Below are 23,634 nucleotides of genomic sequence, written 5' to 3' on the forward strand. Positions count from 1 at the left end.
AAAGATAAAGAGGAACCTTTTGGAAGAGGGAAACAGACCCCCTTCCTGAGGCCCCTTCGCCAGTCGCGGGGATGTAGCTCAGTGGTAGAGCGCATGCTTTGCATGTATGAGGCCCCGGGTTCAATCCCCGGCATCTCCACTTTTCTTTCCCTTCCATTTGTTACATTTAATTTATGAAATAGAATAGGTCTTTTGCCTTTCTTTGCACGCAGTGGATTCAATTTCTATCAGTACTATCTCTCATGTTATTTTGTTTTTTCTTTTGGCAATGCTGCAAATATGCCATCCCCTAAACCAGGGAAATTAAAATGCAGTCTGAGGCAACCCAAAAGGGTCTTAAGAACACCCACATCATTATAAAGATTTAAATCTTTTCTTATTCTTTTATTATTATTGGCAAATAATGGGTGTTGGTCACTAGGTAGCACAAAATACAGCCACAGTGTGTTAAGGCAGGAAGTAACAGCAGCATGCAGACTTAAATAATGAAGCCAAGATGCACGACTTGCAAGGGCTCTGGGTGACAAGTCATAAAAAAAGAAACATAAACCAATCAGCATCAAACGTATTTTTATTTTTATTAGCTTTGCCACACATTTCTCTACAGCTTGTGTACGTTTTATCCATGGAAGCCACAGAGCACATCCTAGCATGTGTCAAGGTGCTTTCAGCGGCTTCTGGCTGGTTGCCGGAAAAGTATAAAGACAAGGAAAAGTTTCTTACAGTTCTTTTTTATTTCAGACCTTACAGAGAGAGCCTCTTGGATAATGGCGCTGTCCCGAGTGACTCTCCACCCCCCTTCTCTCCCACTTCCTCATTGGTCAGTGTCTCCTCTCTGCCCTCTGCCTTTGAGCTCTTTGCTCTCCTACTTTGAAGGCTTGCCGGGTTCTGGGAGATGAAGGGTCTGGAAGGCTTTCTAGTGACAATGTGTCAGCCAACTGCTGCTCCGGCTGCCTGCTCCGCCTCTCCCATCATTTCCCCTCATCTGCCTCTGAGCTGTGACCTCCCGCAAACCCCTTTGTAAATCTATACTATCTTCCTCTTCCTCCTCCATTGAAGGGTCAGGCTGGGGAGGTGGTCTCCACTCCTCCTCATCTGCCCAGCTCCTGACAGCATGCCACCTGCATCTTTCCCCAGTGTGCTGCCACAATGAGGTGGTTTACCAGAGCCTAACAAGGCAGAAGCTTGTGGCACCCCCTAAAGAGCAAAGCTAACCCGAGTTCCATTTGATTTAATCATTTCTTAATTATTGGGAGCAGGAGGCCAGTTGGAGATTGCCCAACCCTGCAGAGAACCATACATTTTCATTTCAAGGTTGATGGTGTGCCAAAGGATTCAGGGATGGGGGGCTGTCAGAGAAATTAAACATTAGCATACTCAACTATTAAAGAGCACAGTAAAAGAAAAATGAACCTTTGCATAGTATTGCTTCATTGTTTGTATGCTGCAGAAAAGTGGTCAAATTCTTCTACCCAAATCACAAAGGTCTACTTGGGCAGATACAACTCCGCACTATTGGTCTCAATCTTATTTTTTTAAAAAAGTATTGATATATTGATATGTATTTTGTTCAATGCTTTCAAGACCATCTTTCCCCTGCATAGTGGAATATACACTGTACATACACCATACATTTAAAGTAAATGTTTTCATGTTCTAACCTGCCCTAGAACCTCAGAGTGAAGTGCAGGTCAATTAATTGATCAATTAAGAACAAGAAGAATCATGGGAACTGTAGTTTAAACCTCATAGAGCTATTATCACCCATAAGAAACTACAGTTCCCAGGATTCTTTGGAGAAGTTATGTGCTTTAAAGGTATGGTGCACAGAGAGGACACATGGGTGGCTCCGCGGTTTAGACCACAGCTTGTCAACCACAAGGTTGGTGGTTTGAATCAGCTCAACAGGGCGAGTGCCCATTGCTCTGTCCCAGCTCCTGCCAACCTAGGAGTTCGAAAGCACACCAGCACAAGTAGATAGTTACTGCTGTGACGGGAAGGTAAGTGGTGTTTCCGTGCACTCTGGTTTCCAGAAGTGGTTTAGTCCTGCTGGTCACATGACCTGGAAAGCTGTCTGCAGACAAACGCCGGCTCCCTTGGCCTGAAAGCAAGATGAACGCCATACTCCATAGTTGCCTTTGACTGGAATTAACTGTCTAGGGGTCCTTTACCTATACCGTAACTACCTAGTTTCTCTTAGCAGAAAACTTAAGAGGAGACAGGAAATAATGGTTTCAAACAGTTGCACCATAAAAGTTCACAAAACCCCAAGCATGAGTAAGAGACTTGTCTTTGCTGTGAGCACTCCCTGAATCCAGGGATTGGGATTTTTTTTAACTCAGGAGATGCCCCAGCCAGGATGGCATACGGTCAGGGATGGTGGGATCTGTACTCCTGCAGCATCTGGAAAGCCTGTTTCCACATATTTGCCAGCTTCTTTTTCTCCTGACTGTGGTGTTTTATTTATAAAATAGTTTTCACCACAATGTGGTTCCAGTGGCTCTCAGCATGTATAAAACAAGTGTAACAGCAGAAGCACCATGAGACATCCTGCTAGAGGTTGAACTTCAGAAGCAGAGGATCTGCTTTTCACGCAGAAGGCCCCTGGGCTCAAGTCCTTCTTGTGTCCAGGGGAGGCTTTGGGGGAAGGCATCGTAATAGGCCTTTTCAGCATCCTCCTCTCTCCCCTTTGTGAATGCTCTCCCCAGGGAGGCACGCATGGAATCATCTTTACATGCTGGTCCCGCCTGCCAAATGCTTGTTACATGAAAATTCACTTATCCAAAGCCGAGGATCTAGTGCCCAGACCAGCTGAACAGGCAGACCTGTGCATAGTAAAGAAGCAACCTTAAATAAGCCTTACTTTCCTGTGTTTTGCTGCTCCATGGCAGCCCTTTCACTAGAAGTTATGGTGGGAGATTAGACAAATAAGAACATTTTTTACTTTCTTGTTTGCCTTCTGAAAAGTTTCAGAGGGTTCCCCTAAGTTTCATCATTTGGGGGGTCAAAACTCCAGTGTCAGGAACACATTAGAAATTTCCCCATAGGAACTGATGGAAATCATTGACTCATTTCATGAATATTTGCCTAACAAACAATTTCCCGAGAATGCATTGAGTTAAGATAGCAGGACCTGCATGTATAAAAGCCAGGTAAGTACTTCTCCCCCCTCGCTGCTGCCCCAACTTTGCACCTTTAATTTGAAAGGAACTGCCTCTTAGTGAGATAGGACTTGTACTTCTGCATTTTTGTTTAACTGTGTGAACAGCTGCTGTTCAGTGTCCCAGCCAGCCACAGCCTCCTCCACAATACCCCCGTCTCTCTCTCAGCTGTTTCTCTATTTTCCCCACTTTCACTTCTCAGCATTTTGTGGTAATTAAGAACATGGTTTTTTGGGGAAGGGGAACCGCCTCCTCTTCTCCAGGCTGCTCCAGCTACCTCTTGTGTGCTGTTCTGGCCTACGTAAGGAACAGCACTTGCAGACTTGAGAATCAGAAACAAGAGGAGCAAATAGGGAAACCTACAAGAAAATGTTGTAACATGGAGCTGAAGCCCTGCTCAGTATTTCAGACATTTCATTCCACCCCCCCCACCTGCTTTTCCGTTCCAATACTTCAGCCACTTAGCTTTCTGTAGCTAAGAACGCTTAATCCTCACTGGGATGGTCTGAGCATTGTCCCTCAACCCTTCACACAGGGTTCTCTCCTGCCCACACTTACCCATAACTTATTTTCTTGGATGGGGGTGGTGCCGTTTTGGCTATATGAGCACTCACAGCCTGAACTAGCCTCGCCTTCCAACCTGGTGCCCTCCATATGTTTTGGATTATTACTCCTCTAACCCCTAACCATTGGCTGTGCTGGCAGGGGCTGATGGGAGCTGTATCCACACCTGGAGGGCACCAGGTTGGAGAAGGAAGATGCCCTGAGCATCAGGAAACAGAGAGAGGAGACAGAGTCCAGAGATGGCAAAACACAATGGAGTAGAAAAACCAATAATGAGGCCAGACTTTCTCTCCAGAAAAATTCATTGATATCACTATTACACAATTGTTATTTTTTACAAACACAGGGCAATATATATATATATATATAACACATACACACACGAAGCTCCCATGACGGTGGGTTCAACAGAAATAAGGCACAGTAATGGTGGCTCAGCAGTTTTCCAGAAATGAGTCATGAAATCATAGAATTGTGAAGTTGGAAAGGACCCTAAGGATCATCTAGTCCAACCCCCTGCAATGAAGGAATATGCCTCTGTCCCATATGGGGAGCAAACCTGAAACCTTGGCATTATCAGCACCACCAACCCTCTAACCAAATGAGCTACCCAGGATGGTGGTAGCTATATATTAAATTTCTATACCATCCTTCATCCAAAGATCACAGGGTGGTTTATGGTATAAAGCTGCTGGATGCTAAACTCCCATCCACCCCAGCCAGGATGACCAGCAGCCAAGGATGATGGGAGTTACAAGTCCAGAAACATCTGGATATCTGATTCCCACCATCCCTGACCACTAGCTTCCTGAAGGGACAGGGAAAGACTGGGAAAGGCAACTTGACAAGAGCTAAGCAGGTGGTGTGGAGAGAAGTGACTGGAGGGGGTAGCACTGCCTCCAAAATGTGCCCATGAGCCAACATAAGTTGGTAATTCCTGTTACAAACACACCCACCCATGACAGCTTCACAGTCAATCCAACCCCCAATCCTTTGCATGTGGGAGTCCAAAATGCAGTGGGCCTGCATGGATCACGGGTGGGGTGCTCCTTAGGAGGGAACTCATCCTGCTTCCTGCTCCTTGAGCATGAACTCTCTCTTTCCATTCAAATACAGACATCGGTTTTCCTTGTGTTTTCGCAGCCGGCGCTGGTTCCAGGACAGGGTGGATGGTAGGAGCTTGCATGAAAGATCATGCTGGCAAGGGTGGCCAGATTTTAGATACCTGTTGGTGTGTAACTTCCGGGATCCACTGGCAATATTCTGACAACAAATCTTTAAAAAGAGAAGGGCAGGGGGGCAACCATCAAAGAGTGAACACTTAAAAAACAGAATTTCAGAAACAGAGTGCAATCTTATGGGTCAAGGGAAGTCTGGGCAAAAAGAGGTAAGTCTTCACATGACATCTGAAGCAACTAACAGATGATGCTTCATATGTGTCCGAGTGTTGTGCAGATTATTCTGTTTTTCACACTTCTATAATCCAATTTGGAATGTTCTGATGGAAGGAGTGGGGGCTAACAAATATTATAAATAAACCATCAAAAAAACCCTGAAGCCACAGAGCAAATTGTACTGTACTCTGCAAAATCCAACTGGTGTGCGGCAGACATAACAATGCTGCTGGCTGGATAGTCACAGTTAGGTCATGCCAGGGCCAAACACCAAGTCTCTGCCCCCATCGTCTAGTATGGTGGCATATCTAGCAATGATTCCTACTATCGCATATAAACTGTGAAGGCCTGCTCCAGGCAGACAGGTAACAAATTCCTGTGCTCATCTTCAAAACCACAAGTAACTGATTGCTACTGCGACGTCACCCGGACTCCAAACACCATAGCAGAGTACAGTGGGTGACCTACCTCCACGAGCTATTCTTAAAAGTTGCTTTAGAAATTCTAACAGTGGACACAGAAATATTTGGGAGGAAATAGTTTTGGATTGTTTGTTTGCAAGCAGCAAAGGGGGAACCAGTTGCTGTTGGCCTACAACTCCCAGAAGCCCTAGCCGCCATGGGCCAATGGTCAGGCATGAGGGCAGATGTAGTTCCAGCACATCTGCAGGACCACAGGTCTACATTCCTGGGGCTAGAGGCCCAGGATACTTCCAAGGGAGAACTCTCACTCACACACTCACACACAGTTTGGGTAGAAGGTTGATGTGGCTCAAAAATAAAGTTAAAATAGATCCACAAGAATAATGATGTGTGCTCCTCGTACATCTGAACAGCTTACATTTTGGGTTCTTCTTCCAGGCAGCAAGTAAAGCATCCCTGTTATCCACATTTTCAGAGACAAGAGCTTGCAGCAGTGACTCTGTCCTTGGTTGCAGCCTGCAGGGATTCCCAAAGCAGACAGGCAAAAATCAGCACATAGATTAAATGTACGCTCAAAATTCTGAAGGAACTCAAATGGCTCAGTTCTCAGTAAAACTCTCCCCCTGCTCAGATAAAATATGGTCCCAGAAGAAATCTGGATTCAGCCTCATGTGCCCTGTTTCTCCAGGAGCAACCTGCCTTCCCCCCAAAACAGTGCGGTTTAAATCAGTGAAGTTCTGAAAGGTCCAGTCTGCTATCTTGATTCAAAATAATGTCTAACTGTAGCCAAACAGATGATAATCTGCACCTTGACCTTGGGAACTATAATGCAAAATTAGATTGCATTATCTTAAGAGGTGTCCAAATGCATAGTGAACTGACAAAGATATGCATTGAAGACTATATGAAAGTATCCAGCATTGTTCAGTTATTCTAAGAAACCAAAAAATACTGAGTTCTATAAACAGGTAATGCAATTTGTTAGTTTCTATGGCTGTGTACGCCCCTCACTCCCCCCCCCCATCTGAGCTGACTTCAGGAATTCCTTACGCAGATCCAGCCCCAAATCGACTGGGGTGGGAAATGTTTAACTAGGGTTTTTAAAATCCTGTCTGGTTGGGAGGGGGCAGGGAAGGAGATGCTGTGTCGCCTTCGCTCTCTCCACGCAGTCGCACTGCAAAGAGCAGCAATCAGTCCTGCTGGGGGCTGCTAAGCCAGCATGTTCCTGCACGGGGGGATGGGGTTGGGGTGGCCTAACGGGCCCAGCAAAGCAAACAATAGTATAGCACTCTTCTTTACATATGTGTTCTTCTTGCTCTCTTATTCTATATGTTAAGTCTCCAAGTCCTGCATATTCCGTCAACCTAAGTTGCCAATCCTCTTTAGCTGGGACCTTGCTCACTTTCGATTTTTGGGCTAACAAAACATGGGCTGCAGTTAAATAAACTTTTCTGACACCCAAAAACAGCAGCTGGTTCGCTGTGGTAGAAACACCGGCTTCCTTTTCCCCTTGCGGCAAACCAAGTCCTGTGTTAATTATGTTGCTTTGAATGTATACTTTTTATTTGACTTTCTTCAATAATGCTTTATTCTGGATTGTTTTATTGAATGCTTTAATGAGGTGGTTTTTTCCTGAAAAATATAAAGCAGTACAGAAAACAACAACTTACTTGGACCACGTTTTCAGCATTGTCACTGGACTGGACAACAAGCAGCAGCTGTAAGCAGCCAGTTTTTTAACAACCTAAAAGAAGGAACAAGCTTTATATTCAATTTTAGAGCCACCATGCGTTTCAAGGAACCTTAAGGCAATGAGCTGTAAAACACTGAGGCTCTGGTTAATTTGCTTGTTGAAAATGGGCATTAGAATTCATTGTTTCATTTCAGGTACTCACAGCCCACCTTTCAATATAATTCGCAGGATGTCTTGCAAAATCCTCGTTGGACATTTAGGTGCAACTCAGCACCCAGAGGGGATTGTGTGGGTTAAGACAGACAGAGGCAGGGATCTCCAGCTCCCCAAACTACCCCTATACCTTCATCACTATGCTGACTTCTCATGATCTCTTTGATGTTTATACTGATGGTCTTAGGTTGCATCCTGCTTACAAGTTCCTGCACTTGCTCTTCCTCTCACTCTGGGAGGTGGGAGGTCATCTTGGATCTGTCTTCTGAGAGCAAAGAGGCAAGCATGGCCTCCAACCTAGTTGGAGAAACCTAGCCAGGACTATAGAATTGCTTCCTATCAGTAATGTACTTCCTTTAATAAACATAAGTTTTCTTATTTTATGCCAAGTCTCAGTCTGAATACATTTCAGCTAAAGGTGTACTCCAAGCAAGGAGTTGTTTAACTAACAAAATCTATACATTAAGAATCCTAACAACAGCAATGAAAATACTGTAATATACATAGATATATAAACACAAGGAATTAGGTGGAGAAAAATGTTCTTACCTTCCCTTCCAATAAGAACTTGGTGAAATATTTGTAGCACTCAAGGCCTTCTGGGTAATCCACTTCTACAGCAGGAAGCTGCCAGCCTACCCGATCTGCAGAGAGGTTACAAGACTTTGTTAAGGCACTAATCCACACTCATCCTCTTCCTTTTGCTTCTCTCAGCAGAAGGCTGAGTAGGCAGGAGGGAAGGAGAAGGAGAAGGGCGGTGAAGTCTCCAGATGGCAAGCTGGCTCTTGTTTGTGTGCAGGGCCAGCCTAAGACATTTGGCACCTAAGGAAAACCACAAAATGCCCCCCTTGCACCACTGCCAGGAAACAAGGGCAGAGTGAAGATTTACAAGGGGAGCAACCTTACCTGATGGCTGAAGTGGGAATCAAAGAGCCCTGCAGGGAAGGACCCTGCTTTGAATCATGCTAGGCAGGTGAGGAGAAAGGGGGGAGACCAGCAGCGCCTGCTATTTGCTGAGAGGCTGTTCTAGAGGAAGCAGGGGGTGGGGCTGCCGAGGCAGAGGCAGCTCCGGCCTCCAAGCAGCACACTGCAGCTCTTGCTGCCCCTGTGGTGGCTGCAGCAGCGGGAGATGCCTTCCTTGGAAGCTGGACCTGCTGCCCCTGTGGAGCTTGCTGTTTGAGGCTGCTGCCTCCTGGGTGGGCCAGCCCTGGCACTCATCCCCTCCTACACATGGGTGAGGTTTGAAGGACATGAATGGCAGCTAGAAATACCTAAGTGGGAATCCTCATAGCAGAACTTCTATTTCAAGTGTATATTGTTAGCAAAACCTTTGTAGCACAGGTGCTTTTTGTGCAACAGCAATAAACCTGGTGAGTGCCAGCCAGTTCTGTGTTTTCACAGATGGGGGCTCAGGTATTATTTTGCTTCTTGTTCCCAACCCGATCCTTACACAAGTCCCCCCTGAATGTCTGCTATCCTATCCCTGCTCCCCACCCCCTTATGCCTGAAGACTGTGACATGATGTAGACTCTGGGGCTTTCATATTAAGAAACCCTGATGGGAATGTGAGCCATTTCCTAGACCTGCCTTTTTTGACCTGGCGCCCTCCAGATGCTGTTGGACTCCAACCCCCATCATCCTTAGCCCCTGTCAATGCTGGATGCGGCCGATGGGAGCTGGAGCAGCACATTGGCTATCCCTGACCTACCCTGAGAAAGGATTGTTTTACTCAAGAGTAGATACACTGAAATACCGAACCTAAGTTATGCCATGTCCATTATTTTCAGTAGGTTTCCTCTGAGTAGGATTAACACTGGCTGCAACCCCAAAGACTCCTGGAGAATGCAAAAGCTTGTGATATTGCGGTTGCCATGACGACAGTATTCTCCTAATCCCCTTCCCATCAAAGCCAAGCTGCTCTTGAGAAACTTACAGAAGACACTTGGTCTGTGGCATCGAACCCTTCCCGTTTCAGGGCAGTAAAAAGGAGGAGGGCTTTCCAGAGGTTTTTCGAAGTGGCAGTATGGAGGCAAAAGGAGCGGGATCCATTCTGGTTCAATGGCTGAGACACCTTAAGGAGAGCAAAAGTGACCAGTTAAAGACGGTTCTGGGGAGCCGTGAGTGGCTTTTACTGAACTGCCTTTTTAAGTGCTGCAGGTTTACCTGGCAACAATGGTAGGTGGTCCAGGAAGCTGCTGTTAAGGTTTCCCACAATGCCCTGGAGAAACGCCAAACACCCCAGGGCATTGTGGGAAATTTAAAATGGCAGTATCTGGTGTAGGGCTCCCCACATTATTATTGCTTAGCCCCTATCCCATTTATTACCTGCCCTAAGGTAATATCCTAAGGTCCCAGGGCAGGTTACCACAATTTAAAATACAGTTTAAAACCTTGCTGTTAGAGAAACACAATAATAAAATGCAGTAGGCCCCATTAAGGTCCCTGGCTGTTGCCTAAAGCTGTAAAGTGCTGAGTCCAGGCCTGTGAGCACTCTCTCACAGCTATGTGCTGGGACTACTGGCAAGCGCCAAGTGTCCATTCTTGTGTGCCACTTGTCTGCTCCCACTGATCTCTCTTATTGAAGAGCCTATGGTAAAACTTCCAAGGCTCCTCTAAGAGTCTGTAGGGACACTGCATAAAAGCCACTAAGTTGTACTTCATACAATCTCAACTTTAAAAGGAAAAATAATCGTCAGTGCATTTAAGCCACTGCAAAGATCTCACAGCCCACCCTAAACTGCTCATTTCTGTAGGCATGCTATGTGACACACAAGTAAGGTGATGGGAATCCTTTGGCCCTCCAGATGTTGCTTAAACTACAACTCCCATAGGCACCAGGAAGCATGGCCAATGGCCAGGGATGATGGGAACTGTAGTTTAGTGACATCTGGAGGGCCAGAGGCTTCCCACAGCTGCATTAGAGCAACTCCGGGAGGAGGAGGAGGAACCTATCAATGACTATTGAGCCATGATAGGTAAATAAAACCTCCGTTTCAGAGGCAGTCTATCTCCAGAACAAGTTGCCAGGCAGTTAACAGCAGGGAGCTTTCTGGCAGAGGCATCTGGCTGGACACTGAGGCAAACAGGGTGCTGGGATAAAGGAGTCTTTGGGTTGATTCTTTAGGATTATTCTCAAGAGGAGAGCAAGGGGAAAGGAGCTGATTTCACCTTTCATGTACATTTTGGTGGTTTCGACAATCTCCTGATACACCACAAACTCAGGGAGCTGCTTGAAGAGGACGGAATTGGGGTGGATGAAGACTGGATCGTCCAGAAGAGGAGTCTGGGTTGGCGAGGTGCAGCAAGAGACAGCAGTGTGTGGAGAAGGAAGAAACCAAAACAAATAAAAACAAACTCAATACTTTAGAGACCAGGAAGGTTCCAAAAGCAGGAAGGCACAAGGTCCATTAATGGAACAAAAGACGTTTTGTTCTTCTGCCCGGACACTGGCAGATCAAGCGCCTGTGGCCAATGCAACAGCACAGCTTCTCTGGTTGCATCTTTGCACGAGTCGCTGTTTGGCCCTCGCCTCTTGTCAAATCAAGCACTATTTTGTACTTGGTTCTAAAGGGGCAGACCTTTGGGCTTTAGCAAAAAAGCCACAAAAGTAGATCTGGTCAGGCAGAGCGCACACACAATCCCTTGCCAATTCAACATGCAAAGCTGACTGGATTAGCTGTTGACTCTTACGCCACCAACAGTTATGGGGCGCCTTAAGGGGCACAAAGTGCTCTACCCTCTGACAGGGACAAGTGTGGAGCTCAGCAATCGCAGAACTGTACAGCTGGGAGGAACCCAGGGGTCATCTAGTCCAACCCAACAGAACAGCAGGGGGGTTAACTTTTGCTATCACCTGCCACATCAACCCGCCCCGCCCCGCCGGCAGCACTCTGAAATCCTTAAATTACATAAGTAACATATGTAAAATACCTACAGGGCAGCTTTGAGATTAAACTCTTTCAAGTCATTTTAAAAGAAATACGGTTACAAAACACTCCTCACAAATAAATTACCAGGAGACCAGTGATTAATGAAAAAGGCAGTCCACCCAAAATTACTAAGATATGGTTGAAGACAATAGTAAAAGCAGACCAATAATAAAAAGAACTTCCCATCAGAGGAAAGCCACCAAGACAGACACAGTCTGAGGTGCTTGGTCAGGAGAAGAACTGACCACTGACCACCACTGGCCTGTGGCCCTCAGACCAAAAAGGGTTCCCAATTCTTGCCATAAATGATCCAAAGGGAATAAACTGAGCTGCACGCACTTTGTAACCATTTTTCCACTTCTCATCCAGGAGCTCCTCAGCTTGGATCTTCCGGGCAACGTGGTCTCCCAGGCCGGCCAAGACTATCTGCCTCAGGAAAGTCACCTGCGCTTCTGATGGGGGCTTCATTTTGGGATCGACAAAGAAGCCGGTCTCCGAGCAGACTGAATTCACTTGCAGCAAAGGGAAGAAACAGGTCAAAAATCAGGAGGCCAGGCTAAGTTAACGTGGCCTAGGTTGTGACTGAGGAGCTGCCTCTGTACAAAACTCAGAAAAATAACAAATGGGCAAAAGCAAAGGACAACTGAAGGAAAAGCAACATTAGTTCACAACAGCTTATGCAGCAACCCAGCACTGAAGCAAGACCTGTTTTCAAATTTGGGCGAGGCTCTCAGGGGAGGAGATATCCCATGAGGAAAATATATTTACTTCATAAAATGTATACACTGCTGAATTATTTAAAAAACACTCAAAGAGATTTACAAGAGATAAAACAGTAAAATAAAAATAAAAAAACACAACCATACTTTAAAACATCCTAAAGTATAAATACTAAAACAGATTAAAATTACCTCAACTTTCTAAGCATCTGGGAAGGCTTGTCTAAACAAGAATGTTTTAAGCAGGTGCTGAAAATAATACAATGAAGGCACCTGCCTGGTCTCAATAGGCAGGGAGTTGCAAAGTGAAGGGGCTGCCACATGATCAAATTATTACAAATGCGGGAAAGTTATTACGTGGCACCTGCAGTGGTGACTATTCTGACAATTGGATGGGCACATGTGGAGTAAATAAGTGTCACAATCAATTAGTGAGTCTTTTTAAGGTGTCACAAAACACTTTGGCTCAGTTTGAACATCGCAAACAAGGAATGCAAGGGAAATGAGTGAAAGGAAAGCAACATTTCAAGAAGTATTTTTCTGGACATTAGGCCCCAACAGCTTTCTGCACTCAACTGGAAGCCACGGAAGACGTTTGACTTCCAAAAAATGTTTGCAAACCGGAACACTCACTTCCGTGTTTACGGCGTTCGGGAGCCAAAACGTTTGAGTCACACGGTGTACGGGATCCAAAGTACGACTGTACTTATCATGCTTAAGATATATGCAGTGTTATATTAGGGAGAAAGAAAAAAAAGGTTCTACCCCACAAACTCTTCCTATTTGCACAATGGACCTTCCCTGCCTCTGTTACACCAGAGTGCCCACGGAATCTCTTCTGGGCTTTTCCCCAACCCTCCATAGCAGACGCGGGGAAACAGGAAGGAGACATGGAGAAGGGAAGTTCCACTGCATAAGTGGAAGGCCTTTCAAGAACGGGACACCCCAAAATCCTGTGTTTTCATGCATGTTTTTTATTGTAAAACAGCATAATAAAAATTATTAAATGTTAAGAAAAGGAAAAAGGAAGGAAGGAAGAACAGAGCTGATTCCTTGGCGTCCCCCCAACCAAGGACAAATGTGGCTTATTCCGTAGAGGCAGAAAACAAGAGCTGGCTCCCGGGGTATTTACCTGCAGTTGTCAGCTGCCCACGCAAGCGCCTGATTTCCACCATGGCTTTGTAGCGTAGGCCGTTTGCCTCACAGAACTTAGGCGTGCACCCAGCATACTCACAGGCGCCCACAGCTCCTGGAAGAGAAGGGCAGCGTCGTGGGAGGAATTCAGCCAAAACCAACGCACAATTAAAAAATACGGAAAGATAAAGGGAGAGCAGAAGAGCGTACCTAGCATTACCATGAGGTCTCCCAGTTTCTGAGAGGGCCCTTGTCCAGCCCAGATCCGCTGCATCTGCACCACACGCGCCCTTTTCCCCCTGAGCGTCTCCTGCTCTTCCTCGCTAGTGGCAGGCCTGCAGCAAATGTAAGGCACAACCCAGCATGCACCGGGATCCCTCAGCAAAGGCCATTTCAGAAAACTCACTTCCCATTGCGAGGAGGTGTGTGTGAACCTGAACTTATGACATGGTTTATCTCAGTAGATCGTGGCATAAATATAAGATGGACAGGACTCTCATATGACATGAGACACTCTCTGATGAACTCCAGTAACCATGAATCAAGCCTGATTCCAGCTACTTGCTGAAAAGCATTCAGGAATACCCTGAGTTCACACATCTGACTTAAAGGTTAACACATACAAATTTATTTTCAAGTACAGGATACTCCTCAATGGTTGTGTGATTGGAGGGCAGGTAGCAGGGATGCCCAGGTTCAGAAAATGGCCCTGTCTTTCAGCCTTTGGTTAAACAAACACAATGGCCAGTTTTAACCATTTCTTACTACGTAGTCTGAAAGGCATTATGGAAATTGTAGGGATCCCTCAGTCCACAGCCCCTGCCCTTTCCACTGGCATGCCTGGCAAAACGATTCAAAGTTAGTCAGCTCTCACGCCTCCAACAGGACAGAACTTGCCCAGCGCTCCCAGGACTCAGCACCTGTCTGCTTCGCCTTAAGGACAGGTAACCCCCCCCCCCCTTTCTAGTGTGGGTTTATGACAAAACTGTCCTCCATCTGTAGGCTTCTTAGAATAGTTTGGGAATCTTTTACTCTTTATTATTCTTATTTTTGGTAAATCTTATTTATTGATTTTTCACACAAAAAATCCCAAACAAAACAAAAAGGGCCCTATATTACTTTATCTGTGAACTTCCCACCCTCCCTTCCATGGTTGCAATATTTACCCTTAGATGCTGCATGTTTCACATATACTATTCAATGCATCCATTTTAATCTACTGTATTTATCTTAATAATTAATGCTGATGCTCATATTTCAAATCCTGCTTGTGTTTTCATCTTGCTATAATAGTTGTTTAAATACTAATAAAAAGGTATCCAGTCCTGGAATCTTTTACTCTTTAAGGTATGTATGTCTTCTACTACCTGTTTAGGCTGCAACTCCGCTGCCTAAAGCAGCATTTTTATATATATTCTGCTACTCCTGTTTTATATAATAAACCAAGCGTTCTTCATTTCTTTGTGAGAGAGCTTCTTGTGGGCATAAGGTCAAGGGTTAACACACATCCATAACAAGAGCGTGGCATAACTCAAGCAGAAGATCCCAAGCCTCTGGGCAGGGTGTATATGAACTTACATGAGTGCTGGCTGTGCACATACTTTCTAAGGTTGCAATCCTATACATTCTTTCCTGGGAATAAGCGCCTGGTTTCAAATAAGGATGGAGGGCAAATCTGGTAGACACAAACTCACCAATTCAATTGCCCCAGACTTATAAGTGGATTGGAGCACAGCTATCAATCAGATCAGTATTTCTCCAAATTTTGCGATGCAAAAAAATTAGTTTAGGGTTCAAAAAATGCATCCAAAAATCAGTATTTTATCGGAAATACATATTTTAGGGGGAAGTGCAATGACGAAGCCCACAAAATGCATTACTTTATGGAAAGAATGCATACAAAGTGTGCACTTTAAGGAACCTGTGTACAATTTAAATGCAAGTTTTTCCTGCATGCTTTTTAAAAGCTGCAACAAAAGGACAGAACTATGCTTGGGTGCATGCAGAACTGACACTGAACAGAAATAGACTGATACATCTTTCCAAATTTATGAGTAGACACTCACAGGATTGCAGTGCAGGACACTGCTGAATCTCTACCACATATACTTGTTTTATTAAATTTGTGACTTGTACTAAAAAAACAGAAGCAACTTATGTACAACTTATGTGCTCAGCTGGAGGCTACCATTATTCATGACCATGGGCTGTGTGTCCTCAGCAGCACAGTGAGAGGAATTGCAACAACTTTCAGAGGTGCAATTATTTACTGCCAATGAACTACCACCAACGGGACCACACCAAAGGGGATCATTCCTTTGGGCCACCAGTTCAGAGAGTGGCAAGTTTGTTTGTTTGTTTGTTTCCTTCCACCCCACCATTCTTCCCAAAGGAGTCCAGGGCAGCAAACAGCAGACACAGACATGGAGCCAACGCCCAGCACTTCTGTTGGGGGAACGCTCACCTGTTAAACTCTTCAAAGAGTTCCCGAACCGTCAGGGCTGACACTAAGGTGATGACATATGGGAGGCAGTCCTGCTGTTTGCTCAAAGCAAGCATCTTTGCGTAACGGGGAGCCACAGGAAAGGCTGCCATTGTGGCCCCCAGGGGGCTGATGGGGCAGGTCAGCTTTGCTTCTTGCAACTTTTTCAGCCTGGAAGAAGGGAACAGGAGTCAATTCCTAGACCAGGCCTCTCTTGACTTAGTGCCCTCCAAATGTTGCTTTTAGAATTTGTATTTTTGGTGTGCTATTTATTTCCTTTATCATGTTGTTCACTGCTTTGATGGCCTCAGGCAATGGTATGATTTATGCAGTTGTAAAACAAAAACATAATTTTCCTGCTCTTTCATGGCAGCTCAAAAGAAGTGTGCAAGATGGCCATCCCACTCTATCCAATGGGAGGGATGGCTCTGCACAGTGGGAGAAAAGAGAGAAAGCACAATCCACCAACCGGCATCGTTCAACTTGGTTTTTCAAAAAAGCAACAAAGACAGCAACAATCAGTAAAAAGTCTACCTTCCAGATTTGGAGGGTTCCTGCAAGGCTCCAAGGGCTATCAACAGCTCCTCAGCAGCAACTAGCGCTTCCAGCGGCGGGGGTGTAGGAAAGGGAAAATTGACCACCTGCAAACACAAAGATGACAACACATCCGGCATGAACAGGTGAGATGCCCAAGAACTGAGTAAGATGGGCATGGAATAACTTCAGGCTTGTGGGGTCTACTCACATCACCACCACCACTAGAACCCAGAGATCCACTGACCACACCCAGGTGCAGAACACTGGTTAAGAATTGGGGTGCCTCAGTGCACATGCATGCCCAGTGCAGAAATTTGGTTTTAGTACCAGAACGTAGCATAAGCTCCTGCGACACAAAAATCCACTCCTGGTTCTTCCCCCACCCCAACAAACTCCTACCTTAACCTCACTACAGATTTCTTCTTCCCAGCAGCATAATTCAAAAGGGGAGGGGGGATTTGCTGCTATTAATAAACAATTGCCCATCCCCATCTGTCTGCAAGCCACCTTCCAACTTCAGCAGTGCTGCAATTCACCAAAGAGCGGGGGGGGGGGGGCAGGCTGCTGACCAACTTATTTTAGAGGGTGGGCCAATATTACATGGGGGTTTCAGCAGAATCACAGAATTGTGGAATTACAGAATCATAGAGTTGGAAGGAACCCCAGGGTTAACTGGGCCAAGCCCCTGAAATGCAGGGCCACCCAAGCTCTGCTTAAAGACCTCCCAGGAAGGAGAGGCCACCACCTGCCGAGGGAGTCCAGATTTAAACCTTTTTCTTGTACTAATTAGAATAGCAATCTTTCAAAAGTTAGCTTTCTTTTTTTCTAACAAAAAGAAAATTAAATATTATATACACACAAAATCATTAAATAGGCTTTGTCTCCGAGGCAGTTTCTAGGTTTCAGAATGATGGCCCACACAGAGTCACAATCGAACATAAATCTGTGGGGGTCTACTTCCTCCCTGACCACTGGTGACGATAGGCTAATTTAACCCTTTGACTTGATCCTTGCACCTGCAATTTGCATGGTGGGAAAGCTCCCATAGTGGGACCAAAGGGTTAACGCTCCCCACACCTGCACTCTATTTTTCAAAAAGGAGCCGGGTGATTGGTGGGGAAGGGCTGTAGCTCCGAGGCAGAGCATCTGCCTTGCATGCAGGAGACCCCAAGTTCAGCCCCCAGCGGCATCTCCAGGCAGGGTGGGAGAGAACCATGCCTGAAACCCAAGAGAAAAGCTGCTAGTCAGTGTTGGCAACCCTGGGATAGATGGAGCAATCAGTGGCCTGATTCAGTATAAGGCAGCTTCCTATGTTGGTGTCCCATCCAGTTCGAAGCCCTTCCCCACCATGCGGCGCCCTCCGGTTTTGAACTACAACTCCCATCAAACCCAGGCAGCATGGCCAACTTAGACGGGAATGACATAATCCATGTTGCAGAAGGAAGGCTGCCATAAATTGACTCCCACCTTGTCAATGTTTAGCGCTTTCATTTGCAGGATTAAATCTTCAACAGGTCGCCTGGTAATCTCAGGAGAAGTGAACTTCTCAAAGTCACTGAAGACAGCCGAAGAGTAAAGCCTAGAACAAAACAAGAGAGGAAGACGGGGGCAGGGGGATTAGCAGCTGCCTAGAAGGCTTCAGAAATATACTACTACACAGCTTTTGCTCCCAACTGTTGAGACCAGCTAGAGATGTGAGCCTCCTGGATTGTGCAGGGGTGCTGCATTCTAGCTGTCTGAAACCCAGGAGAGCGCCGGCCAGTCAGTGTAAACAATATTGAGATAGATGGACCAGCGGTTTTAGGATCACACAACATAAAAGAAAAATAGGATAAGGCAGGAAAAGGAAATCAAGCAAACACTGGTATTGGTTCTTAAAGATGCAATTTTTTAAAATAATGTCCTGCTAGAATGTAAACAGTTGGGGGCTCTTTTACACAGGGAGATAGAAAACGACCTTCTACTGAGGCAGACCAATGGGTCCCCCTAGCTCACGACTGTCCACACGGACTGGCAGAGGCTCTCTGGGGTTTCTGGTAAGGAGTCATTGGCAGCCACCGGGGACTGGACCTGGGAGCTTCTGCATTGCCCACTGAAATTGCAGCCCTTTTACTTTGGGAAAGGGCCATAGCCCAGTGGTAGAGCATCTGCTTTGAGTGCAGAAGGTCCCAGGTTCGATCCTTGGGATCTCTAGACAGGGCTGAGAAGGGCTCCTGTAGAGGAAACCTAATGCTGAAGAATTTAGTATTCTGGGGAGACAGGTTAATTGGTTCGTACAATTATTCCCCCATGCTTATATTATTCAAGGGTTTTTGCTTTGCTTTATGCTCTTGATTTGCTGCTTGTGCTTCTGGGATGTGGAAAGATCCACTTGTAGCTGAAGCTTGAGTGCCTGTCAGCAATGGTGCAGCTGCAGTATCAACAAACAACCCTGGCCCTGTATATTTGGAAGGAATTTAGATATTAGGCAGCCAGCACTTGGCCACTCTGGAACTAAGGCAGGCACAGGCAAACTCGGCCCTCCAGTTGTTTTGGGACTACAACTCCCATCATCCCTAGCTAACAGAACCAGTGGTCAGGGATGATGGGAGTTGTAGTCCCAAAACAACTGGAGGGCTGTGTTTGCCTGTGCCTGATCTAAGGGGTATAAATCTCCCTGGTGGGGTCTGATCTTCAAGCTTTGATCTTGTTGGGTGCTGTGTACTGTGCTGCTGGAGTCTCCCCCTTATCATCCCCTGATAGCTGAATGGGGAAGTATTTTAACTTGCATATGCTATATTATTCTACTTAAAGACTGTTTCGCTGCTTTTTATTCTGCATCCAAGCCTGCTACTTAATAAAAGTGAGGAACTTCTCTCCACTTGTGCTACTGCCACTGAATCCAAAAGAACTTGCATTTAGCAAACAGCTCCTGGCTGAAACCTTGGAAAGCCACTGCCAGTCAAATCAAATATTGTCGTTACAGTCAATGATTAGCGTTGCCACTGCCAGTCAGTGCAGACAATATTGATCTTGAGGGCCCAGCGGTTTGACTCAGCAGAAGGCAGCTTCTTGTGTTCCTACAGAGAAGGGAAGTCAGCTGACCTGTAACAGTGGCCAGGCTCTGTGCGCCCAGCTCGGCCGGCCCGCTGGTTGGCAGATGCCTGAGACGTCCAGGTGACTCTGAAAGATGAGACTCCAGTGACTTTGTCGTAGAAGCGTTTCTTGACCTTCCCACAGTCGACCACGTACTTGATGCCCGGGATGGTCAGGGATGTTTCAGCCACGTTGGTTGCTACAACACAGAGCCTGGTCCCAGGAGGATGGGGCCTAAAAACCTGGAGTACAGAAATAAAAGGGGGGGGGGAGATCCTAGAAAAATCACCCAGGAATATGGAAACTGATGCCCACAACCTATAAATTCTGCAAGTGAGGCATACAACCAAGTGATGCAGCATCCAGTGCTCAGGGCTCTATCCAGCCAAGCCCTCCTTCCAGGATATTCTATTTTATTCCCCTCTCTGCCAGCTTTCTGCCAATTCCTATTACTCAGCATTCTGTGCCCACTGAGCATGCTTGATCCTCACTGGGCTGGTTCTCAGGTGTTTTTTGGGCTTCTGCAAACCTGCCCAAACCATTCTCTTGCGTATGGGTTTACGGATGTTTTATAAAGGATCCATACTGGGAGAATGAGCTCATGGGTACATTTTCTGAGGAGCCAGGGAAATGAATCATTACCTTGGCTTGCTTTTCTGGTGCCAGCAAGGAGTAAAGTGGAAGAACATAAAGTGGGAGGGAGGAATCTGGGTTCTCACCTGTACACAAAATTAAAAAACACACACAATAGTAATAAGCAACAGTCTGCTGGCTGTCCAACTGACTTCACCATTTGAATCAACAGCCCCACCAGCACTCTACATTTAAAGCAGTATCATAACGCTTGGAACAGTCCTTGCTTCCTCAAAGAATCCTGGGAACTGTAGTTTGCAAAGTGTTGAGAGCTGTTAGGAGGCCCCTATTCCTTTCACAGAACTACAATTCCCAGAGTGGATTAACTGTCAGTTCCTCTTCACAGGGAACCCTGGAGAAATTTTGCAAAAATGGTGTGATTTATTTGGAGTGAGAGAGAAAATGCAACAAACAGAACAGAGCAGGATAAATTAGGGCACATCGGCAGAGCATGAGAGTCTTAACTGAGCCCCATGTTGGGCAAAAGATTCCTGCACTGCAGGTGGTTGGAACTAGATGACCCTCCCAGTCCCTTCCAACTCTCATTCTATGATTCTATGCGCCATGACAGCTCAATGATAAAGTCTGGTCCCAACATGTATAAACACAAGCCAGCCTCAGGGGTTGGTATATTTGGGCATCTTGCCAGCGAGGGACGTCTCTGGCAAGGGACCCCCCCTAACCCTGCACCTGTTCTTCATCACTGCAACCCACTCGCTTCCTCACCAGCCTCTTCCTCTGGCCTGAGCAACTGCGTCGGGGAGGAGGAGGAGGAGCAGAAAATGCCAGTGCCTGCTTGCTCACTGACTTTCTGCCTGGCAAGCTAGTGGCAGGGTGGGGAAATGCACGAGGAGGAGTGGGGCAGCAGATGATGACAGGAGCAAGGAAGGCTCACTGAGGAAGTCTTGCCCACGGGCCCCGCAGAAACTGAACCAACACTGCCTTAGCATATTTTCCAAGAGGCAAACCTTCTTCCAGCCCATCATCTCCATATTCCAGGTCAAGATCTGAGCAAGCAGCGTCAGCATCTTCTTCAACTCCTGCATCTCTGTCTTCATCTCCTTCATCTACTGGCATAACAGAATAGTTATCCAGATCTATTTTGGGCAGCACCTGAAAGGATCAGGAGAAATGCACAAAGGGATCATGGCTTTTGAAGGCTGAAATTCAGAGCACATACAGGCACAGAGAGGCAGTGGTTTCTGAAACACTATTGCAAAACAGCCATGGTCCCCTGGTCCCCTGTGGTTGACATGAGGCCCATGGAGGTGTCATGGAGGGGATGTTCGGATCCTGAGGAGGAATGTGGAGCTTGGAGAGTTAGAGCTGGAAGACCCTTGGAGGGTCCAAGTGGGATGGGAGGTGGATTTGTGTCAGAGACTGGCTGGATGAAGAGGAGGGGTGGGCGGCAGCAGCCGGGGAACCCGAGGGAAGCCTGAGGAGGAAGGTTCAGAGCCAGAGTTGTGGTGGGACACTGAGGACAGGTCAGAGGGGGAAGGAGGGGAGGAATGTTGGATGCTGAAAAGGCAACAGCAAGAGGTGTAGAAAGCAGCGAAGACTCTGCTGATGAAGCAGAGGAGGGACAGATGCTGCACCGACATCCCAGGAGCCGGGGGGAAGACTTAAGAGGTAAGCAGAGGGTGAAGAGCTTCAGTCCTGGCATCTGTTTCACAGTGGCCAGTCCTTGTGTATTGCTTTCTTCAATGAAGAGCTACCTTTTCTGCTTGCGCCTTCTTCTTGAGTGCTGACCTGCATCTGACCAGCCCTGAGAACCTGGGACCCCAATAAGTGTCTGGGACTGGGGAGGAGGAGGGAAATGTACTGGAAATAAGGAGCATTTTCATGTGTCTGGATCAAAAGGCTGCTCATCTGGGGGACCCTATTGTGATGCAGGGAAGTGGCGAGGAATCTGTCCCTATTTTGGCTTCCAATACAGTTTTCCCAGTGTGTGTGTGTGTGTGTGCGCGCGCACATGCGCACACACATGCGCACACACACACACACACACCAGGTGTGGAGCAGCGAAAGAGATGGCTGCAAAGGAGCATTGAACTGCTCCTCAGTGCCTTTTAAATTTGGTGCCAAATGCAAGGGTTCCACTTGGGAGCCCTCAATCAAAGCATACCACATTCTTTTTCCGTTTGGATTTCTTAAATCTTCGTATTTCTTCAACCGAATCTTCCTTGTCTTCACCACCGCCTGGGAAGAAGAAAGGAAGCAGCATCTACATCAATATTTTTACTTAAGAAAAAGGCTCACACCTTTTGGATTGTAGTAAAACCTCTAAGCAGTTTACTATATTTATTATCAGTGAAAAGAGTTTAAATAATTAAAAACATTTAACGATAACTAAAATTGACAGTAAAAATGATTAAAACATCTTTAGGTTTGCCTAAACAAATATGTTTCAACCTGGTGCTGAAAACAGTACCTGTCAAAGTATAGGTTCTGCCAAACTGAAAGATCCATTGCTCACAACTGTGGGATGAGGGTTATGTGGCAAGTGTAACAGCAATAGCCCAAAGGAGGAGGTCCCTCAATAACACAAGCAAAAAAACCAAGTCACGGACCAAATACAAAATTACATCTCTCCCCAGTGCTATTGTGAGGAGTCAAGCTAGGCTGCCTTCCATCACAGTAATTTCTGAAGTACTTAAAAATTATATATATTCGGAATTTTCAAGAAAATTCATTGGATGTTTGCAAGTTCTAGAGTTAAGAGAAAAACATATTCTTTATCCACTTTTCCATGCCATGCTGAATTTTATGAACTTTTAACAAGTCGCCTCTCACTCATTTTTCCTCTAAGCTAAAAAGTACCAAACCCTGCAGCTTTTCTTCATGGGGGAGTCGCTCCAACCCCTTGAGCATTCAGGATGCCTCTTTCTGAACCTTTTCCAGCTCTAGAATACCCTCTTTGAGTTGAGCCGGCCAGAACAGTACGGAGACTCAAACTGTGGTCACCAGCATTTTGATATTGGCAGTTTTATTTTTAATAGAGCAATGTAAAGGGGAAGTGCAGCCAGTTCCAAACAAGTTTGCTGTGTGAAACTGGCATAAATGTCTAGCTCTGTGCTTTGCTGCCCTTGGTGGTGAGCCATGGAGAATTGCAGCGCGAAAAGTTCCCTGGCCGAAGGCGTCCTCCCAGACTTTCAGGGTGGCTTCACCCACCTCCGCAACCCATTGGTTCTCCCTGACCTGGAGGATATGCAAGCTTCCAGGCCAGGTTTTGGCACTGCCAGGTTAACAGCCAGTCTTGGTCTGGCCTGCCAGGGTGCTATACTTGACTCTTGCTCAAATGCATGCTTCGCACCCAGGGCGCAAAATCATTCAACTCTGGGACTGCTGTTTTCCCTGCCACTGGACAAGGAAAAGCAGTGGCTGTCAGAGAAGTAACTTCTCATGCAAATTCTGTCCCTCAAGGACTTGAGGCAGGCCACGTGCAAAGGCTTGGAGAATGCTTTTAACAAATATGCTTTTTGGAAGAGTTGCAAGACTGCATTTATTGAGTTGGTACCATGCCAATTATTTGGGATTTTAATACAGAAATACCAATGCGTTTCACCTTGGGGTGCATTTTTGCGGAAAGGGAACGATTTCCTCAGCCTCCTACACAGTGAATGTACTTCAGCCTGGCCAGTGAGGAACACCAGGATGCCCCCTGCAAGAAGATAAAAT

At 46.2% G+C, this 23,634-nt stretch overlaps 1 protein-coding gene and 1 non-coding gene across 2 annotated transcripts in view; one reads left to right on the forward strand and one right to left on the reverse strand.

Moving 5' to 3' along the window:
• The first annotated feature begins 67 nt into the window (after positions 1-67).
• TRNAA-UGC (transfer RNA alanine (anticodon UGC)) lies at positions 68-139 on the forward strand. The gene has a single exon. It is a non-coding gene; the product is annotated as a tRNA-Ala (tRNA).
• A 3,870-nt stretch (positions 140-4,009) lies between these two features.
• Positions 4,010-23,634, reverse strand: part of DHX37 (DEAH-box helicase 37) — a 36,099-nt gene continuing 16,474 nt past the window's right edge. The window contains exons 11-27 of the mRNA XM_053369926.1: positions 23,522-23,617; positions 22,082-22,155; positions 20,925-21,069; positions 19,966-20,042; positions 19,333-19,565; positions 17,716-17,827; positions 16,246-16,352; positions 15,694-15,882; positions 13,440-13,564; positions 13,228-13,344; positions 11,716-11,888; positions 10,616-10,730; positions 9,381-9,518; positions 7,997-8,091; positions 7,212-7,285; positions 5,960-6,057; positions 4,010-5,000 (exon numbers count right to left, since the gene is read on the reverse strand). Of these exons, the coding sequence (XP_053225901.1) occupies positions 4,918-5,000; positions 5,960-6,057; positions 7,212-7,285; positions 7,997-8,091; positions 9,381-9,518; positions 10,616-10,730; positions 11,716-11,888; positions 13,228-13,344; positions 13,440-13,564; positions 15,694-15,882; positions 16,246-16,352; positions 17,716-17,827; positions 19,333-19,565; positions 19,966-20,042; positions 20,925-21,069; positions 22,082-22,155; positions 23,522-23,617 (2,051 nt within the window). The 3' untranslated portion in view covers positions 4,010-4,917. The remainder of the gene's footprint in view (positions 5,001-5,959; positions 6,058-7,211; positions 7,286-7,996; positions 8,092-9,380; positions 9,519-10,615; positions 10,731-11,715; positions 11,889-13,227; positions 13,345-13,439; positions 13,565-15,693; positions 15,883-16,245; positions 16,353-17,715; positions 17,828-19,332; positions 19,566-19,965; positions 20,043-20,924; positions 21,070-22,081; positions 22,156-23,521; positions 23,618-23,634) is intronic.

The sequence above is a fragment of the Podarcis raffonei genome, chromosome 16 (assembly GCF_027172205.1).
Source record: "Podarcis raffonei isolate rPodRaf1 chromosome 16, rPodRaf1.pri, whole genome shotgun sequence".
In the NCBI taxonomy this organism is placed as follows: domain Eukaryota; kingdom Metazoa; phylum Chordata; class Lepidosauria; order Squamata; family Lacertidae; genus Podarcis; species Podarcis raffonei.